General features: G+C 41.4%; 1 protein-coding gene across 1 annotated transcript; it reads right to left on the bottom strand.

The window, feature by feature from the left end:
- Positions 1 to 1,983: 1,983 nt before the first annotated feature.
- Positions 1,984 to 8,399, bottom strand: LOC147978646 (uncharacterized). Its single transcript, XM_087516644.1, has 3 exons — positions 7,945 to 8,399; positions 2,296 to 6,626; positions 1,984 to 2,191 (listed from the first exon to the last, which is right to left on the bottom strand). The coding sequence occupies exons 2-3, from the start codon at positions 2,753 to 2,755 to the stop codon at positions 2,178 to 2,180; spliced, it is 474 nt and encodes a 157-aa protein (XP_087372770.1). The 5' UTR covers positions 2,756 to 6,626; positions 7,945 to 8,399; the 3' UTR covers positions 1,984 to 2,177.
- Between the last annotated feature and the right edge of the window lie 11,140 nt (positions 8,400 to 19,539).

Consider the following 19,539-nt stretch of genomic DNA (forward strand, 5'->3'; position numbering starts at 1 on the left):
CTCTATAGATCTTTATGCCTAATATGTAAGCAGCTTCACCGAGGTCTTTCATTGAAAAACTCTTATTCAAGTATCCCTTTATGCTATCCAGAAATTCTATATCATTTCCAATCAGTAATATGTCATCCACATATAATATCAGAAATGCTACAGAGCTCCCACTCACTTTCTTGTAAATACAGGCTTCTCCAAAGGTCTGTATAAAATCAAATGCTTTGATCACACTATCAAAGCGTTTATTCCAACTCCGAGAGGCTTGCACCAGTCCATAAATGGATCGCTGGAGCTTGCACACTTTGTTAGATCCCTTTGGATCGACAAAACCTTCCGGTTGCATCATATACAACTCTTCTTCCAGAAATCCATTCAGGAATGCAGTTTTGACATCCATCTGCCAAATTTCATAATCATAAAATGCGGCAATTGCTAACATGATTCGGACAGACTTAAGCATCGCTACGGGTGAGAAGGTCTCATCGTAGTCAACCCCTTGAACTTTTCGAAAACCTTTTGCGACAAGTCGAGCTTTGTAGACAGTAATATTACCGTCAGCGTCAGTCTTCTTCTTGAAGATCCATTTATTCTCAATTGCTTGCCGATCATCGGGCAAGTCAACCAAAGTCCATACTTTGTTCTCATACATGGATCCCATCTCAGATTTCATGGCTTCAAGCCATTTTTCGGAATCTGGGCTCACCATCGCTTCTTCATAGTTCGTAGGTTCATCATGATCTAGTAGCATGACTTCCAGAACAAGATTACCATACCACTCTGGTGCAGATCTTACTCTGGTTGATCTACGAGGTTCAGTAGTATCTTGTTCTGAAGTTTCATGATCATTATCATTAGCTTCCTCACTAATTGGTGTAGGTGTCGCAGAAACAGGTTTCTGTGATGTACTACTTTCCAATAAGGGAGCAGGTACAGTTACCTCGTCAAGTTCTACTTTCCTCCCACTCACTTCTTTCGAGAGAAACTCCTTCTCTAGAAAGGATCCATTCTTAGCAACGAATGTCTTGCCTTCGGATCTGTGATAGAAGGTGTACCCAACAGTCTCCTTTGGGTATCCTATGAAGACACATTTCTCCGATTTGGGTTCGAGCTTATCAGGTTGAAGCTTTTTCACATAAGTATCGCAGCCCCAAACTTTAAGAAACGACAACTTTGGTTTCTTGCCAAACCATAGTTCATAAGGTGTCGTCTCAACGGATTTTGATGGTGCCCTATTTAACGTGAATGTGGCCGTCTCTAAAGCATAACCCCAAAATGATAGCGGTAAATTTGTAAGGGACATCATAGATCGCACCATGTCAAGTAAAGTACGATTACGACGTTCGGACACACCATTACGCTGAGGTGTTCCGGGTGGCGTGAGTTGCGAAACTATTCCGCATTGTTTTAGATGTAGACCAAACTCGTAACTCAAATATTCTCCTCCACGATCAGATCGCAGAAACTTTATTTTCTTGTTACGATGATTTTCAACTTCAGTCTGAAATTCTTTGAACTTTTCAAATGTTTCAGACTTATGCTTCATTAAGTAGATATACCCATATCTGCTTAAATCATCTGTGAAGGTGAGAAAATAACGATATCCGTCACGAGCCTCAACATTCATCGGACCACATACATCTGTATGTATGATTTCCAACAAATCTGTTGCTCTCTCCATTGTACCGGAGAACGGTGTTTTAGTCATCTTGCCCATAAGGCACGGTTCGCAAGTACCAAGTGATTCATAATCAAGAGGTTCCAAAAGTCCATCGGTATGGAGTTTCTTCATGCGCTTTACACCGATATGACCTAAACGGCAGTGCCACAAATAAGTTGCACTATCATTATCAACTCTGCATCTTTTGGCTTCAACATTATGAATATGTGTGTTACTACTATCGAGATTCATCAAAAATAGACCACTCTTCAAAGGTGCATGACCATAAAAGATATTACTCATATAAATAGAACAATCATTATTCTCTGATTTAAATGAATAACCGTCTCGCATTAAACAAGATCCAGATATAATGTTCATGCTCAACGCTGGCACCAAATAACAATTATTTAGGTCTAATACTAATCCCGAAGGTAGATGTAGAGGTAGCGTGCCGACCGCGATCACATCGACTTTAGAACCATTTCCCACGCGCATCGTCACCTCGTCCTTTGCCAGTGTTCGCTTAATCCGTAGTCCCTGTTTCGAGTTGTAAATATTAGCAACAGAACCAGTATCAAATACCCAGGTGCTACTGCGAGCTCTAGTAAGGTACACATCAATAACATGTATATCACATATACCTTTGTTCACCTTGCCATCCTTCTTATCCGCCAAATACTTGGGGCAGTTCCGCTTCCAGTGACCAGTCTGCTTGCAGTAGAAGCACTCAGTTTCAGGCTTAGGTGCAGACTTGGGTTTCTTCTCCTGATCAGCAACTTGCTTGCTTTTCTTCTTGAAGTTCCCCTTTTTCTTCCCTTTGCCCTTTTTCTTGAAACTAGTGGTCTTGTTGACCATCAACACTTGATGCTCCTTCTTGATTTCTACCTCCGCAGCTTTCAGCATTGCGAAGAGCTCGGGAATAGTCTTATTCATCCCTTGCATATTATAGTTCATCACAAAGCTCTTGTAGCTTGGTGGCAGTGATTGGAGAATTCTGTCAATGACGCAATCATCTGGAAGATTAACTCCCATCTGAATCAAGTGATTATTATACCCAGACATTTTGAGTATATGCTCACTGACAAAACTGTTCTCCTCCATCTTGCAGCTATAGAACTTATTGAGACTTCATATCTCTCAATCCGGGCATTTGCTTGAAATATTAACTTCAACTCCTGGAACATCTCATATGCTCCATGACGTTCAAAACATCGTTGAAGTCCCGATTCTAAGCCGTAAAGCATGGCACACTGAACTATCGAGTAGTCATCAGCTTTGCTCTGCCAGACGTTCATAACATCTGGTGTTGCTCCAGCAGCAGGCCTGGCACCCAGCCGTGCTTCCAGGACGTAATTCTTCTGTGCAGCAATGAGGATAATCCTCAAGTTACGGACCCAGTCCGTGTAATTACTACCATCATATTTCAACTTTGCTTTCTCAAGGAACGCATTAAAATTTAACGGAACAACATCACGGGCCATTTATCTACAATTAACATAAACAAGCAGATACTATCAGGGACTAAGTTCATGATAAATTTAAGTTCAATTAATCATATTACTCAAGAACTACCACTTAGATAGACATCCCTCTAATCATCTAAGTGATCACGTGATCCAAATCAACTAAACCATAACCGATCATCACGTGAAATGGAGTAGTTTTCAATGGTGAACATCGCTATGTTGATCATATGTACTATATGATTCACGCTCGATCTTTCGATCTCAGTGTTCCGAGGCCATATCTGCATATGCTAGGCTCGTTAAGTTTAACCTGAGTATTCTGCGTGTGCAAAACTGGCTTGCACCCGTTGTAGATGGACATAGAGCTTATCACACCCGATCATCACGTGGTGTCTGGGCACGACGAACTTTGGTAACGGTGCATACTCAGGGAGAACACTTTTATCTTGAAATTTAGTGAGAGATCATCTTATAATGCTACCGTCAATCAAAGCAAGATAAGATGCATAAAAGATAAACATCACATGCAATCAATATAAGTGATATGATATGGCCATCATCATCTTGTGCTTGTGATCTCCATCCTTGAAGCACCGTCGTGATCACCATCGTCACCGGCGCGACACCTTGATCTCCATCGTAGCATCGTTGTCGTCTCGCCAATCTTATGCTTCTACGACTATCGCTACCGCTTAGTGATAAAGTAAAGCATTACAGGGCGATTGCATTGCATACAATAAAGCGACAACCATATGGCTCCTGCTAGTTGCCGATAACTTGGTTACAAAACATGATCATCTCATACAATAAAATTTAGCATCATGTCTTGACCATATCACATCACAACATGCCCTGCAAAAACAAGTTAGACATCCTCTACTTTGTTGTTGCAAGTTTTACGTGGCTGCTACGGGCTTAAGCAAGAACCAATCTTACCTACGCATCAAAACCACAACGATAGTTTGTCAAGTTGGTGCTGTTTTAACCTTCGCAAGGACCGGGCGTAGCCACACTCGGTTCAACTAAAGTTGGAGAAACTGTCACCCGCAAGCCACCTATGTGCAAAGCACGTCGGGAGAACCGGTCTCGCGTAAGCGTACGCGTAATGTCGGTCCGGGCCGCTTCGTCCAACAATACCGCCGAACCAAAGTATGACATGCTGGTAAGCAATATGACTTATATCGCCCACAACTCACTTGTGTTCTACTCGTGCATATAACATCAACATATAAAACCTAGGCTCGGATGCCACTGTTGGGGAACGTAGTAATTTCAAAAAATGTCCTACGCACACGCAAGATCATGGTGATGCATAGCAACGAGAGGGGAGAGTGTGATCTACGTACCCTTGTAGATCGACAACGGAAGCGTTTGGTTGATGTAGTCGTACGTCTCCACGGCCCGACCGATCAAGCACCGAAACTACGGCACCTCCGAGTTCTAGCACACGTTCAGCTCGATGACGATCCCCGGACTCCGATCCAGCAAAGTGTCGGGGAAGAGTTCCGTCAGCACGACGGCGTGGTGACGATCTTGATGTTCTACCATCGCAGGGCTTCGCCTAAGCACCGCTACAATATGACCGAGGTGGAATATGGTGGAGGGGGGCACCGCACACGGCTAAGGAACGATCACGAAGATCAACTTGTGTGTCTAGGGGTGACCCCTGCCCCCGTATATAAAGGAGCAAGGGGAGGAGGCCGGCCGGCCCTATAGGCGCGCCAAGGAGGAGTCCTCCTCCTAGTAGGAGTAGGACTCCTACTAGGAGGGGGAAAGAAGTGGGGAGGGAGAGGGAAAGGGGGGCGCCGCCCCCCCTCTCCTAGTCCAATTCGGACCAGGGGGTGAGGAGGCGCGCGGCCCACCCTGGCTGCCCCTCTCTCTCTCCACTAAGGCCCATATGGCCCATTACTTCTCCCGATAGGGTTCCGGTAACCCTCCGGCTCTCCGGTTTTCTCCGAAATCACCCGGAACACTTCCGGTGTCCGAATATAGCCGTCCAATATATCAATCTTTATGTCTCGACCATTTCGAGACTCCTCGTCATGTCCGTGATCATATCCGGGACTCTGAACTAACTTCGGTACATCAAAACTCATAAACTCATAATATAACTGTCATCGAAACCTTAAGCGTGCGGACCCTACGGGTTCGAGAACAATGTAGACATGACCGAGACACGTCTCCGGTCAATAACCAATAGCGGAACCTGGATGCTCATATTGGCTCCTACATATTCTACGAAGATCTTTATCGGTCAGACCGCATAACAACATACGTTGTTCCCTTTGTCATCGGTATGTTACTTGCCCGAGATTCGATCGTCGGTATCTCAATACCTAGTTCAATCTCGTTACCGGAAAGTCTCTTTACTCGTTCCGTAATACATCATCTCACAACTAACTCATTAGTTGCAATGCTTGCAAGGCTTATGTGATGTGCATTACCGAGAGGGCCCAGAGATACATCTCCGACAATCGGAGTGACAAATCCTAATCTCGAAATACGCCAACCCAACATGTACCTTTGGAGACACCTGTAGAGATCCTTTATAATCACCCAGTTACGTTGTGACGTTTGGTAGCACACAAAGTGTTCCTCCGGCAAACGGGAGTTGCATAATCTCATAGTCATAGGAACATGTATAAGTCATGAAGAAAGCAATAGCAACATACTAAACGATCGGGTGCTAAGCTAATGGAATGGGTCATGTCAATCAGATCATTCATCTAATGATGTGATCCTGTTAATCAAATGACAACTCTTTGTCCATGGTTAGGAAACATAACCATCTTTGATTAACAAGCTAGTCTAGTAGAGGCATACTAGTGACACTCTGTTTGTTTATGTATTCACACATGTATTATGTTTCTGGTTAATACAATTCTAGCATGAATAATAAACTTTTGTCATGATATATAAGGAAATAAATAATAACTTTATTATTGCCTCTAGGGCATATTTCCTTCAAGAGGAACCACCCTTGAGGTTCACACTTGAGGGGTTGCATGACAGAGTTGTATCGGAAGCGGTTAAAGAGGAAATCACCCTTAATGACCACGACCGAATAGCTACACTACAAAGATCTCATCAGGAGTGATGTATGAGGTGTCACCCTCGGCACTCGATAGTAACTCTACAGAGTCGTACAACTAGGGGGGGGGGGGGTGATGTGCGGTGTCGTGGCCTGGACGTCGATCACGTTGATCGAGTCATCAAACATAAAGCGGGGCAACAAGGACAAGGTGGGGATCACTGATGGATCACTAACCAACCTATATTAAGCAGCTTAGGATAAGCAGGTAGGTAACAATAAGCAGGTTACAAAAGCAGGCTATGCATTAGAATAGGAGCAATCAATTACAGTAGCAAAATCTAATGCAAGCATGAGAGAATGGAATGGGCGATATCATGATGATCAAAGGGGGGCTTGCCTGGTTGCTCAGACGAGAAGGACGGGTCGTCGGTGACGTAGTCAATCACCGGGGCCTTAGCAGCGGTCTCGGGGTCTACCAGAGAGAAGAGGGGGAAGAAACAGTAAATACAGAGCAAACAAGTGCAATAATATACATGACAAGACAAAAAGCGGTGTTAGGGGTGTTCTAACGCGACACTACACGGTACTGGCGAAGGGGGATAACATCCGGGAAAGTTTTCCCGAAGTTTGCATTTTTGGACAGACGAACCGGAGGGGAAAGGTTAGATGTTCTCTATGCTAGGTGCATGTGGCAGATGAACGGAGAGCGTATTCCGGTTTGTCTCGTCGTTCTGAGCAACTTTCATGTATAAAACTTTTTCATCCGAGTTACGGTTTATTATATATGAATTTCTAAAGTTTTAAACAATATTCTGGAAATCCCTGAAATTTTGCGAAGTCTGGGAATTCGACAGATTTTTTAAACATCACTTGGCTGTTTTCAAAAGACTACAACTTTTGTTCTGTACATCCTATGAGTTAGTGCCTCATATCAATTTTGGGTACTTTTCTGTGATCTACATATTAGTACCAATTTCATCCATATTAGTGTTCATTTGCTTGAACATCAAGAGCACTAAACTAGCTATGAAAATAAAACTGTTTTTCGGTTTTTCTGTTAATAGGACATTGAACTTTGTGATTTTCGTAGGAATTAATCCATGCATCAAAAAGGTTTGGTCCAGTGGGATAAAATAAAGTTTGTGAAATATACTTTCTACTCATATTTTCTTTATCCCCGTTAGTAGTTGTTTAGCTGCAGTTTAGGGGCTGTCGAGGGGGTTACTCGATGTAGAAATTAAAAAGCTAGCTAGCGCTGCTACAGTACTAGCAGTAGTACAGGCAGAGCAACGCTGGCAAGGAAAGAAGCAGCAGAAGTGTGGCAGCAAGCAGAGCGCGGGGAGCAGCGAGCAGCGCCGGGCGCGGCACCGCGCGCGCAAACGGCGCCTGCTAGCGACGGCGGCCACGACCAGGCCGCTACGGCACGGGCGGCAGCAGCGTAGTGGCAGCAGCGCAGGGCAACGACAGCAGGCGACGGCGGGCTGCAGCAGTGCAGGAGGTGAGCATCAAGGAGCGACGGGCGTGGGGCTGTGCGGGCATCGTCGGAGCACGCAGACACGCGCTGCCGAGCAGGGTAGTGGCGGTGGTAGCGGGGCGGGCAGGAGAGCGAGCGCGCGCTGTGTAGGGCGTGGCTGCAGCGGAAGGCCGGGCCGCGAGGAGCGCGGGCAGAGGCGGGGCAAGTGCAAGCTCGACAGGAGCTCGGGCGCAGTGCGGCGGTCTAGGGCTACGGCGAGAAGAGGCTAGGGGCACGGGGATCAAAGCAAACGAGACGAGGGGGAGCGTGTGCTCACTGTGGTTCGGTAGGGGAGGGCAGCAGGCTCGGGAGGATCGACGGCGCCGGAGTTTGTTGGAGAAGAAGCCGCGTCCGAGGATGAATAAGGGCCTGATTCCTTCATTGTAGATCGCCTCGGCTTCAACCGATGGTCGAGGAAGAAGAAGCGGTGGCCGGCGCACCTCTTAGAAAAGGTTCCCGGGCGCGGGGGCGCCGGTGGCCGCGGGCTCGAGCGGCGCACGGCGGCGGCGGTGTTCGGGACAGAGAGGGGAGCGAGGGGGTGGAGCGATTGAGCGGGGGAAATAGCTAGGTTTCGTCAAGGGGGGTCGGGGAGGACTTGTAGGCCGAGTAGGACGCCGGAGGGGTCGGATGGCCGCCACGCAAGTGGCCACGGCCGGCGGGTCGCCGCCACGGCCATCCCAGCCTCCTGTAGCGAGAAGAAGAGGGCGTGTGGGGGTGGCTGGGCTGATTTTTGCTAAATGGGCCACAATGCCAGTATATTAGATCATCTCCTTCCTCTCTCTTTTCTCTTTTCTTTACATTTCTACAATTGTTTTCTATTTACTTGCTATAGCAAATGAATTTTGTTGAGCTTGAAATTTGGCACAAAATTCAAGTGCAATATCTTGGAGCGGCACATAAAGTTTTGAGTCATTTGGAAACTCATAATTATTTGTTTATTTTGAAATGGTTACGTTTGTTGGAGTTGGACCACTATATATTTTACTAGAGATTAATCGCTAGGAATCACTAAACTAGACGAGCACTTCTCAAGTGCCAGCTAAGGAGAGCCAAATGATGTTGGATTCAACAAGACAAATGATCAAGGGAAAATATACTAAAATTCGAACATTTTAGTTTTATACTTTGAAGAAACAATAATTCGACTTATTATCTGAATTTTGAATTTGACTCCGATTTTCACCAAGTGGCAAATTGGCTTAATAAAATATGATGACACGGCATAGTAGGGTGAGGTTACTGTCGCTTAATTATTCGGGCGTTACAGTATTATTGCTATCGAGGATAAAAAGATGGGATTTATATCATATTGTTTGAGTTTATCCCTCTACATCATGTCATCTTGCTTAAAGCGTTACTCTGTTCTTATGAACTTAATACTCTAGATGTATGCTGGATAACGGTCGATATGTGGAGTAATAGTAGTAGATGCAGAATCGTTTCGATCTACTTGACACGGACATGATGCCTATATTCATGATTATTGCCTTAGATATCTTCATAACTATGCACTTTTCTATCAATTCCTCGGCAGTAATTTGTTCACCCACCGTAATACATGCTATCGTGAGAGAAGCCACTAGTGAAACCTATGGCCCCAGTGTCTCTTTCTTATTATATTACATCTATTTTATTTACATCGCATCTCGTTTACTATTTTGCAATCTTTACTTTCCAATCTATATAACAAAAATACCAAAAATATTTATTTTACTATCTCTATGAGATTTCACTTTTGCAAGTGACCGTGAAGGGATTGACAACCCCTTTATCGCGTTGGTTGTGAGGTTCTTGATTGTTTGTGCAGGTACTAGGTGACTTGTGCGTTGTCTCCTACTGGATTGATACCTTGCTTCTCAAAAACTAAGGGAAATACTTACGCTACTTTGCTGTATCACCCTTTCCTATTTAAGGGAAAACCAACGCATGCTCAAGAGGTAGCAAGAAGGATTTCTGGCGCTGTTGCCGGGGAGATCTACACCAACTCAAGACATACCAAGTACCCACCATAAACTCTTATCCCTCGCTACATTATTTTCCATTTGCCTCTCGTTTTCCTTTCCCCCACTTCACAATTTGCCGTTTTATTCGCCCCTTTTCCGTTCGTCTTTCTTCGCTTGCTTCTTGTGTGCTTGTGTGTTGGATTGACTATTTGTCACGATGGCTCAAGATAATACCAAATTGTGTTACTTTTCCAATACCAACAACAATGATTTTATTAGCACTCCAATTGCTCCTACTACCGACGCTGAATCTTGTGAAATTAATACCGCTTTGTTGAATCTTGTTATGAAAGATCAATTTTCTGGCCTTCCTAGTAAAGATGCCGCTACCCATCTAAACAACTTTATTGATTTGTGTGATATGCAAAAGAAGAAATATGCGGATAATGATATTGTTAAATTGAAGCTATTTCCGTTTTCGCTTAGAGATCGTGCTAAAACTTGGTTCTCTTCTTTGCCTAAAAATAGTATTGATTCATGGAATAAGTGCAAAGATGCTTTTATCTCTAAGTATTTTCCTCCCACTAAGATCATCTCTCTTAGGAACAATATTATGAATTTTAAGCAACTTGATCCTGAGCATGTTGCACAAGCTTGGGAGAGGATGAAATTAATGATTCATAATTTCCCTACACATGGTTTGAATTTGTGGATGATTATACAATTTTTTATGCCGGATTGAATTTTGCTTCTAGAAATCTTTTAGATTCGGCCGCGGGAGGCACTTTTATGAAAATCACTTTACGAGAAGATACTAAACTCCTAGACAATATTATGGTTAATTATTCTCAATGGCACACCGAAAGATCCACTAGTAAAAAAGTTCATGCGATTGAAGAGATTAATGTTTTGAGTGGAAAGATGGATGAACTTATGAAATTGTTTGCTAATAAAAGTGTTTCTTCTGATCCTAATGATATGCCTTTTTCCACTTTGATTGATGAATAATAATAAATCTATGGTTGTGAATTTTGTTGGTAGGAACAATTTTGGTAACAAAGCGTATAGAGGAAACTTTATTTCGAGGCCGTTGCCTAGTAATTCCTCTAATAATTATGGTAATTCCACAACAATTCTTATGGAAATTTTAATAAGATGCCCTTTGATTTTGAGACTAGTGTTAAAGAATTTATGAATTCACAAAAGAATTTCAATGCTTTGATTGAAGAAAAATTGCTTAAAATCGATGAGTTGGCTAGGAACGTGGATAAAATTTCACTTGATGTTGATTCTTTGAAACTTGGATCTATTCCACCTAAGCATGACATCAATGAGTCTCTCAAAGCCATGATAATTTCCATTGATGAGTGCAAAGAAAGAACCACTAGGATGCGTGCTAAAAAAGGTTGCTTTGTGAAAGCGCGTTCTTCTAGTTTTCATGATAATAATGATGAAGATCTAAAAGTGTTTGATGTGACTCCTATTAAACCATTGTTTTCCAATATGAATCTTGATAAAGATGGGACTGGAGATGAGTCAACTTTAGTTAAAAGGCATCCCAATGATTCAGAGTTATTAGATCTCGATGCAAATATTAATAAAAGTGGGATTGAAGAGGTAAAAACTTTACATAGCAATGAACCCACTATTTTGGATTTCAAGGAATTTAATTATGATAATTGATCTTTGCTAGATTGTATTTCCGTGTTGCAATCCGTGTTAAATTCTCCTCATGCTTATAATCAAAATAAAGCTTTTACTAAACATATCGTTGATGCTTTAATGCAATCCTATGAAGAAAAACTTGAACTAGAAGTTTCTATCCCTAGAAAACTTTATGATGAGTGGGAACCTACTATTAAAATTAAGATTAAAGATTATGTATGCTATACTTTGTGTGATTTGGGTGCTAGTGTTTCCACGATCCCAAAAACTTTGTGTGATGTGCTAGGTTTTCGTGAATTTGATGGTTGTTCTTTAAATTTGCATATTGCGGATTCCACCATTAAGAAACCTGACACGTCTCCAACGTATCTATAATTTTTGATTACTCCATGCTATATTATCTACTGTTTTGGGCAACATTGGGCTTTATTATCCACTTTTATATTATTTTTGGGACTAACCTACTAACCGGAGGCCCAGCCCAGATTTGCTGTTTGATGCCTATTTCAGTGTTTTGAAGAAAAGGAATATCAGACGGAGTCGAAACGGAACGAAATCAACTAGAGAAGTTATTTTTGGAACGAAAGCCACCCGATGGACTTGGACCCCATGTCAAGGAAGGAATGAGGTGCTCACGAGGGTGGGGGGCGCCCCCCTAGGGCGCGCCCCCTGCCTCGTGGGGCCCTCGTGGCTCCCCTGATGTACTTCTTCCGCCTATATAACTCCACGTACCCAAAAACTTCCAAAAAAACAATAGATCGGGAGTTCCGCCGCCGCAAGCCTCTGTAGCCACCAAAAGTCAATCGGGACCCTGTTCCGGCACCCTGCCGGAGGGGGGGACCCTCACCGGTGGCTATCTTCATCATCCCGACGCTCTCCATGATGAGGAGGGAGTAGTTCTCCCTCGGGGCTGAGAGTATGTACCAGTAGCTATGTGTTGGATCTTTCTCTCTCTCATGTTCTTGATTTGGCACGATCTTGATGTATCGCGAGCTTTGCTATTATAGTTGGATCTTATGTTTCTCCTCCCCCTCTTCTCTCTTGTAATGAATTGAGTTTCCCCTTTGGAGTTATCTTATCGGATTGAGTCTTTAAAGACTTGAGAACACTTGATGTATGTCTTGCCGTGGATATCTGTGGTGACAATGGGATACCACGTGCCACTTGATGTATGTTTTGGTGACCAACTTGCGGGTTCCGCCCATGAACCTATGCATAGGGGTTGGCACACATTTTCGTCGTGATTCTCCGGTAGAAACTTTGGGGTACTCTTTGAGGTTCTATGTGTTGGTTGAATAGATGAATTGAGATTGTGTGATGCATATCATATAATCATGTACACGGATACTTGAGGTGACAATGGAGTATCTAGGTGACATTAGGGTTTTGGTTGATTTGTGTCTTAAGGTGTTATTCTAGTATGAACTCTAGGGCTGTTTGTGACACTTATAGGAATAGCCCAACGGATTGATTGGAAAAAATAACTTTGAGGTGGTTTCGTACCCTACCATAATCTATTCGTTCGTTCTAGGCTATTAGTGACTTTGGAGTGACTCTTTGTTGCATGTTGAGGGATAGTTATGTGATCCAATTATGTTAGTATTGTTGAGAGGACTTGCACTAGTGAAAGTATGAACCCTAGGCCTTGTTTACCATCATTGCAATACCGTTTACGCTCACTTTTATCATTAGTTACCTTGCTGTTTTTATATTTTCAGATTACAAAAACTATTATCTACTATCCATATACCACTTGTATCACCATCTCTTCGCCGAACTAGTGCACTTATACAATTTACCATTGTATTGGGTGTGTTGGGGACACAAGAGACTCTTTGTTATTTGGTTGAAGGGTTGCTTGAGAGAGACCATCTTCATCCTACGCCTCCTACGGATTGATAAACCTTAGGTCATCCACTTGAGGGAAATTTGCTACTGTCCTACAAATCTCTGCACTTGGAGGCCCAACAATGTCTACACGAAGAAGGTTGTGTAGTAGACATCAAGCTCTTTTCTGGCGCCGTTGCCGAGGAGGTGAGTGCTTGAAGGTATATCTTTAGATCTTGCAATCGAGTCTTTTAGTTTCTTGTTTTATCACTAGTTTAGTTTATAAAAGAAAATTACAAAAAAAATGGAATTAAGTTTGCCTCATACGCTTCATCTTTTTAATATCTTTCGTGAGTATGATGGAAAGGATAATTGTGCTCAAGTGCTAGAAGAAGAGATCTCTAATATGTTTGGCACTAAATATTTGAATGATGAGCATGATTGCAATGTTGTTAGTACGAATTCTTTGAATATCCATGATGCTAATGATGATTGCACTAGTTATGATGAAAATGCCTCCTATAAATATGTCAATTTTTGTGGAGTAGACTGGGTTTGCAAGTACACACCAAATAGGGAAGATAGGTATTGCAAGAGGCATAAGTACTTAGAAACCAAATGGTTGCAAGGAGAGCTAGATGAATGTGCTGAAAATTTAAGATATCTTACCCATACTTGTGAACTTTGCAATGAACATGGTCATTTAAATATCAAATGCAAATTGTTCCATGACCGTATCATGTCCAAAAATTGTGATGACTTGATTTCCCTTGCACATCATAATGAACTTAGTTTGCTCTTGGGTTATGAAGAAATGAAACGTATAACTGAGGGTATTCCAAAATTTAATCTCGATAAACTTCTTGGTTTTGATATAGAGAAGATTTATATGTATTGTGTGGTGAACTGAATTGAAAATCATTATATTGCCAATTACATAAAGAAAAGAAAACAAATAGAGGATGAAGAGAATACTAATGAAAGGGAAGAGACTTCCCAATACCCTCCTATTTTTTCTTATGATGAATCAGGTAACGAGGAGGAGCTTTCTATCCAACCAATCTCATTAATAAGGAGCTCCAAAAAGAGGATTGAACCCACACATGATGTGGTGAAAAAGAATAAAAGAAAAAGGAAGAGAGGTAAAAAGGTATCTCTCCCAAATAAAGTTGCTCCTATTATTGCTGTGCCTCATGAAAATGAATATGATACACTTGATGATGATCTCGTTATGCCTATTGTTTGTTGTGATGATTATGATTGGGAAGATAATGATACTTCTTATGATCTTGAAAGTCTTTTTGGCACTTGCTTGGAAGGATATAATAATTGCTATACTATTGGTGCTATCCATACTATTAATGATGAGAGTGATTATGCTTATGATATGAAAAGGCCCAAGCTTGGGGAAGCTATGTTTGATGAAGATGATGTTTTTGAGAATATATTTGCTGCAATTAATGTTTGTCCCAAGCTTGGGGATGCTATGTTTAATGAAGATGATATTTTTAGTCTCCCAAGTTTTGATATGCAAGTTCATAATGATGATAGCATGCCTCCTACTTATGATGATTATTGTGATGATACTTATGCTATAAAAAGTAGTGATTATATTTATAAAACTTGTCATGGTTATGATTACCCCTTCTCTGAACATTACTCTTTTAATGTGGAAACAATTTATAGTATTCAAGTTTCCTATGATACTCCCACTATTCCAAATAAGAAGAATTTTGCTTATGTGGAGAGTAATAAATTTTCTATGCTTGTAGATCATGAAAAGAATGCTTTAGGTACTGGTTATATTGTTAAATTCATTCATGATTCTACTGAAAATTATTATGAGGGAGGAATATATGCTTGTAGGAATTGCAATAATATCAAGTTTCCTCTCTATGTGCTTAAAGTTTTGAAGTTATGCTTGTTTTGCCCACCTATGCTAGTTGATTATTGTTCCCATAAGTTGTTTGCTCACAAAATCCCTATGCATAGGAAGTATGTTAGACTTAAATGTTCTATTCATATTCTTCATGATGCTCTCTTTATGTTACGATTCTTATCTTTTATATGAGCATCATTGAAATCATCGTGCCTAGCTAGGGGCGTTAAACGATAGCGCTTGTTGGGAGGCAACCCAATTTTATTTTAGTTCCTTGCTTTTTGTTCCTGTTTAGTAATAAATAATTTATCTAGCCTATGTTATGATTGAGTTTTATGCTTTTAATTAGTGTTTGTGCCAAGTAGAACCTTTGGGAAGACTTGGGGAAAGTCTTGTTGATCATGCTGTAAAAAACAGAAACTTTAGTGCTCAAGAGAATTGCTTCCATTTTTATTTGGAGAGTGATATTTAGATAATTATTTTTGAAGATGATTAATAGATAAATTCCTCAGGTCCAGCAATTTATTTTATAATTTTATGAGTTCCATAAGTATACGTTTGATCCAGATTACTACAGACTGTTCTGTTTTTGACAGATTTTGTTTTCTATGTGTTGTTTGCTTATTTTGATGAATCTATGGCTATTAAAATAGTTTATAAACCATGGAGAAGTTGGAATACAGTAGGTTTAACACCAATTTAAATAAAGAATGAGTTCATTACAGTACCTTGAAGTGGTGATTTATTTTTCTTATACTAACAGAGCTTACGAGTTTTCTACTTTAAGTTTTGTGTTGTGAAGTTTTCAAGTTTTGGGTAAGGATTCGATGGACTATGGAACAAGAGTGGCAAGAGCCTAAGCTTGTGGATGCCCAAGGCACCCCAAGGTAATATTCAAGGACAACCAAGAGCCTAAGCTTGGGGATGCCCCGGAAGGCATCCCCTCCTTCGTCTTCGTTCATCGGTAACTTTACTTGGAGCTATATTTTTATTCACCACATGATATGTGTTTTGCTTGGAGCGTCAATTTATTTTGCTTTGCTTGCTGTTTGAATAGAATACCAAGATCTGAAATTATTAAATGTTAGAGAGTCTTCACACAGTTGCATAATTATTCGACTACTCATTGATCTTCACTTATATCTTTCGGAGTAGTTTGCCATTTGCTCTAGTGCTTCACTTATATCTTTTAGAGCATGGTGGTAGTTTTATTTTGAAGAAATAGATGAACTCTCATGCTTCACTTATATCATTCTGAGAGTCTTAAATAGCATGGTAATTTGCTTAAAGTCCTAATACGCTAGGTATTCAAGAATAATAAAACTTTCTTATGAGTGTGTTGAATGCTATGAGAAGTTTGATGCTTGATAATTGTTTTGAGATATGAGGATGGTGATATTAGAGTCATGCTAGTTGAGTGGTTATGAATTTGAGAAATACTTGTGTTGAAGTTTGTGATTCCCGTAGCATGCACGTATGGTGAACCGTTATGTGATGAAGTCGGAGCATGATTTATTTATTGATTGTCTTCCTTATGAGTGGTGGTCGGGGACAAGAGATGGTCTTTTCCTACCAATATATCCCCCTAGGAGCATGCGCGTAGTACTTTGTTTTGATAACTAATAGATTTTTGCAATAAGTATGTGAGTTCTTTATGACTAATGTTGAGTCCATGGATTATACGCACTCTCAGCCTTCCACCATTGCTAGCCTCTCTAGTACTGCGCAACTTTCACCGGTACCATACACCCACCATATACCTTCCTCAAAACAGCCACCATACCTACCTATTATGGCATTTCCATAGCCATTTCGAGATATATTGCCATGCAACTTTCCACCATTCCGTTCATCATGACACATTCATCATTGTCATATTGCTTAGCATGATCATGTAGTTGACATAGTATTTGTGGAAAAGCCACTGTTCATGATTCTTTCATACTTGTCACTCTTGATTCATTGCATATCCCGGTACACCGCTGGAGGCATTCATATAGAGTCATACTTTGTTCTAGTATCGAGTTGTATCATTGAGTTGTAAATAAATAGAAGTGTGATGATCATCATTCAATAGAGCATTGTCCCAAAAAAGGGAGAAAGACCATAAAAAAAGAAAGGCCAAATAAAAAAATAAAGGCCAAAAAAGAAAATAAAAGAAAGGCCAAAAAAGGGGGGACAATGCTACTATCCTTTTACCACACTTGTGCTTCAAAGTAGCACCATGATCTTCATGATAGAGAGTCTCCTATGTTGTCACTTTCATATACTAGTGGGAATCTTTCATTATAGAACTTGGCTTGTATATTCCAATGATGGGCTTCCTCAAAATGCCCTAGGTCTTCATGATCAAGCGAGTTGGATGCACACCCACTAGTTTCTTTTGTTGAGCTTTCATACATTTATAGCTCTAGTGCATCCGTTGCATGGCAATCCCTACTCACTCACATTGATATCTATTGATACCCCGTTGATACGCCTAGTCGATGTGAGACTATCCTCTCCCTTTTTGTCCTCTCCACAACCACCATTCTATTCCACCTATAGTGCTATGTCCATGGCTCACGCTCATGTATTGCGTGAAGATTGAAAAAGTTTGAGAACATTAAAAGTATGAAACAATTGCTTGGCTTGTCATCAGGGTTGTGCATGATTTAAATATTTTGTGTGGTGAAGATAGAACATAGCCATACTATATGATTTTGTAGGGATAGCTTTCTTTGGCCATGATATTTTGAGAAGACATAATTGCTTTATTAGTATGCTTGAAGTATTATTATTTTTATGTCAATATGAACTTTTGTCTTGAATCTTATGGATCTGAATATTCATATCACAAGTAAGAAGAATTACATTGAAATTATGCCAACTAGCATTCCACATCAAAAATTATCTTTTTATCATTTACCTACTCGAGGACGAGCAGGAATTAAGCTTGGGAATGCTTGATACGTCTCCAATGTATCTATAATTTTTGATTGCTCCATGCTATATTATCTACTGTTTTGGGCAATATTGGGCTTTATTATCCACTTTTACATTACTTTTGGGACTAACCTATTAACCGGAGGCCCAGCCCAGATTTGCTGTTTTATGCCTATTTCAGTGTTTTGAAGAAAAGGAATATCAGACGGAGTCGAAACGGAACGAAATCAACTAGAGAAGTTACTTTTGGAACGAAAGCCACCCGATGGACTTGGACCCCACGTCAAGGAAGGAACGAGGTGCTCACGAGGGTGGGGGTGCCCCCCTAGGGCGCGCCCCTGCCTCGTGGTGCCCTCGTGGCTCCCCTGACGTACTTCTTCCGCCTATATAACTCCACGTACCCAAAAACTTCCAAAAAACAATAGATCGGGAGTTCCGCCGCCGCAAGCCTCTGTAGCCACCAAAAGTCAATCGGGACCCTGTCCCGGCACCCTGCCGGAGGGGGGGACCCTCACCGGTGGCTATCTTCATCATCCCGACGCTCTCCATGATGAGGAGGGAGTAGTTCTCCCTCGGGGCTGAGAGTATGTACCAGTAGCTATGTGTTGGATCTTTCTCTCTCTCATGTTCTTAATTTGGCACGATCTTGATGTATCGCGAGCTTTGCTATTATAGTTGGATCTTATGTTTCTCCTCCCCCTCTTCCCTCTTGTAATGAATTGAGTTTCCCCTTTGGAGTTATCTTATCGGATTGAGTCTTTAAAGACTTGAGAACACTTGATGTATGTCTTGCCGTGGATATCTGTGGTGACAATGGGATACCACGTGCCACTTGATGTATGTTTTGGTGACCAACTTGCGGGTTCCGCCCATGAACCTATGCATAGGGGTTGGCACACATTTTCGTCGTGATTCTCCGGTAGAAACTTTGGGGCACTCTTTGAGGTTCTATGTGTTGGTTGAATAGATGAATTGAGATTGTGTGATGCATATCGTATAATCATGTACACGGATACTTGAGGTGACAATGGAGTATCTAGGTGACATTAGGGTTTTGGTTGATTTGTGTCTTAAGGTGTTATTCTAGTATGAACTCTAGGGCTGTTTGTGACACTTATAGGAATAGCCCAACGGATTGATTGGAAAAAATAACTTTGAGGTGGTTTCGTACCCTACCATAATCTATTCGTTCGTTCTAGGCTATTAGTCACTTTGGAGTGACTCTTTGTTGCATGTTGAGGGATAGTTATGTGATCCAATTATGTTAGTATTGTTGAGAGGACTTGCACTAGTGAAAGTATGAACCCTAGGCCTTGTTTACCATCATTGCAATACCGTTTACACTCACTTTTATCATTATTTACCTTGCTGTTTTTATATTTTCAGATTACAAAAACTATTATCTACCATCCATATACCACTTGTATCACCATCTCTTCGCCGAACTAGTGCACCTATAAAATTTACCATTGTATTGGGTGTGTTGGGGACACAAGAGACTCTTTGTTACTTGGTTGAAGGGTTGCTTGAGAGAGACCATCTTCATCCTACGCCTCCTACGGATTGATAAACCTTAGGTCATCCACTTGAGGGAAATTTGCTACTGTCCTACAAACCTCTGCATTTGGAGGCC

The sequence above is a fragment of the Triticum urartu genome, chromosome 3A (assembly GCF_056163025.1).
Source record: "Triticum urartu cultivar PI428250 chromosome 3A, HENAU_Tu73, whole genome shotgun sequence".
Classification (NCBI taxonomy): Eukaryota; Viridiplantae; Streptophyta; class Magnoliopsida; order Poales; family Poaceae; genus Triticum; species Triticum urartu.

Bases quoted from the DNA above. Each gene is read 5' to 3' on its own strand.
- LOC147978646 (XM_087516644.1), bottom strand. From the start codon at position 2,755: ATGGAGGAGAACAGTTTTGTCAGTGAGCATATACTCAAAATGTCTGGG.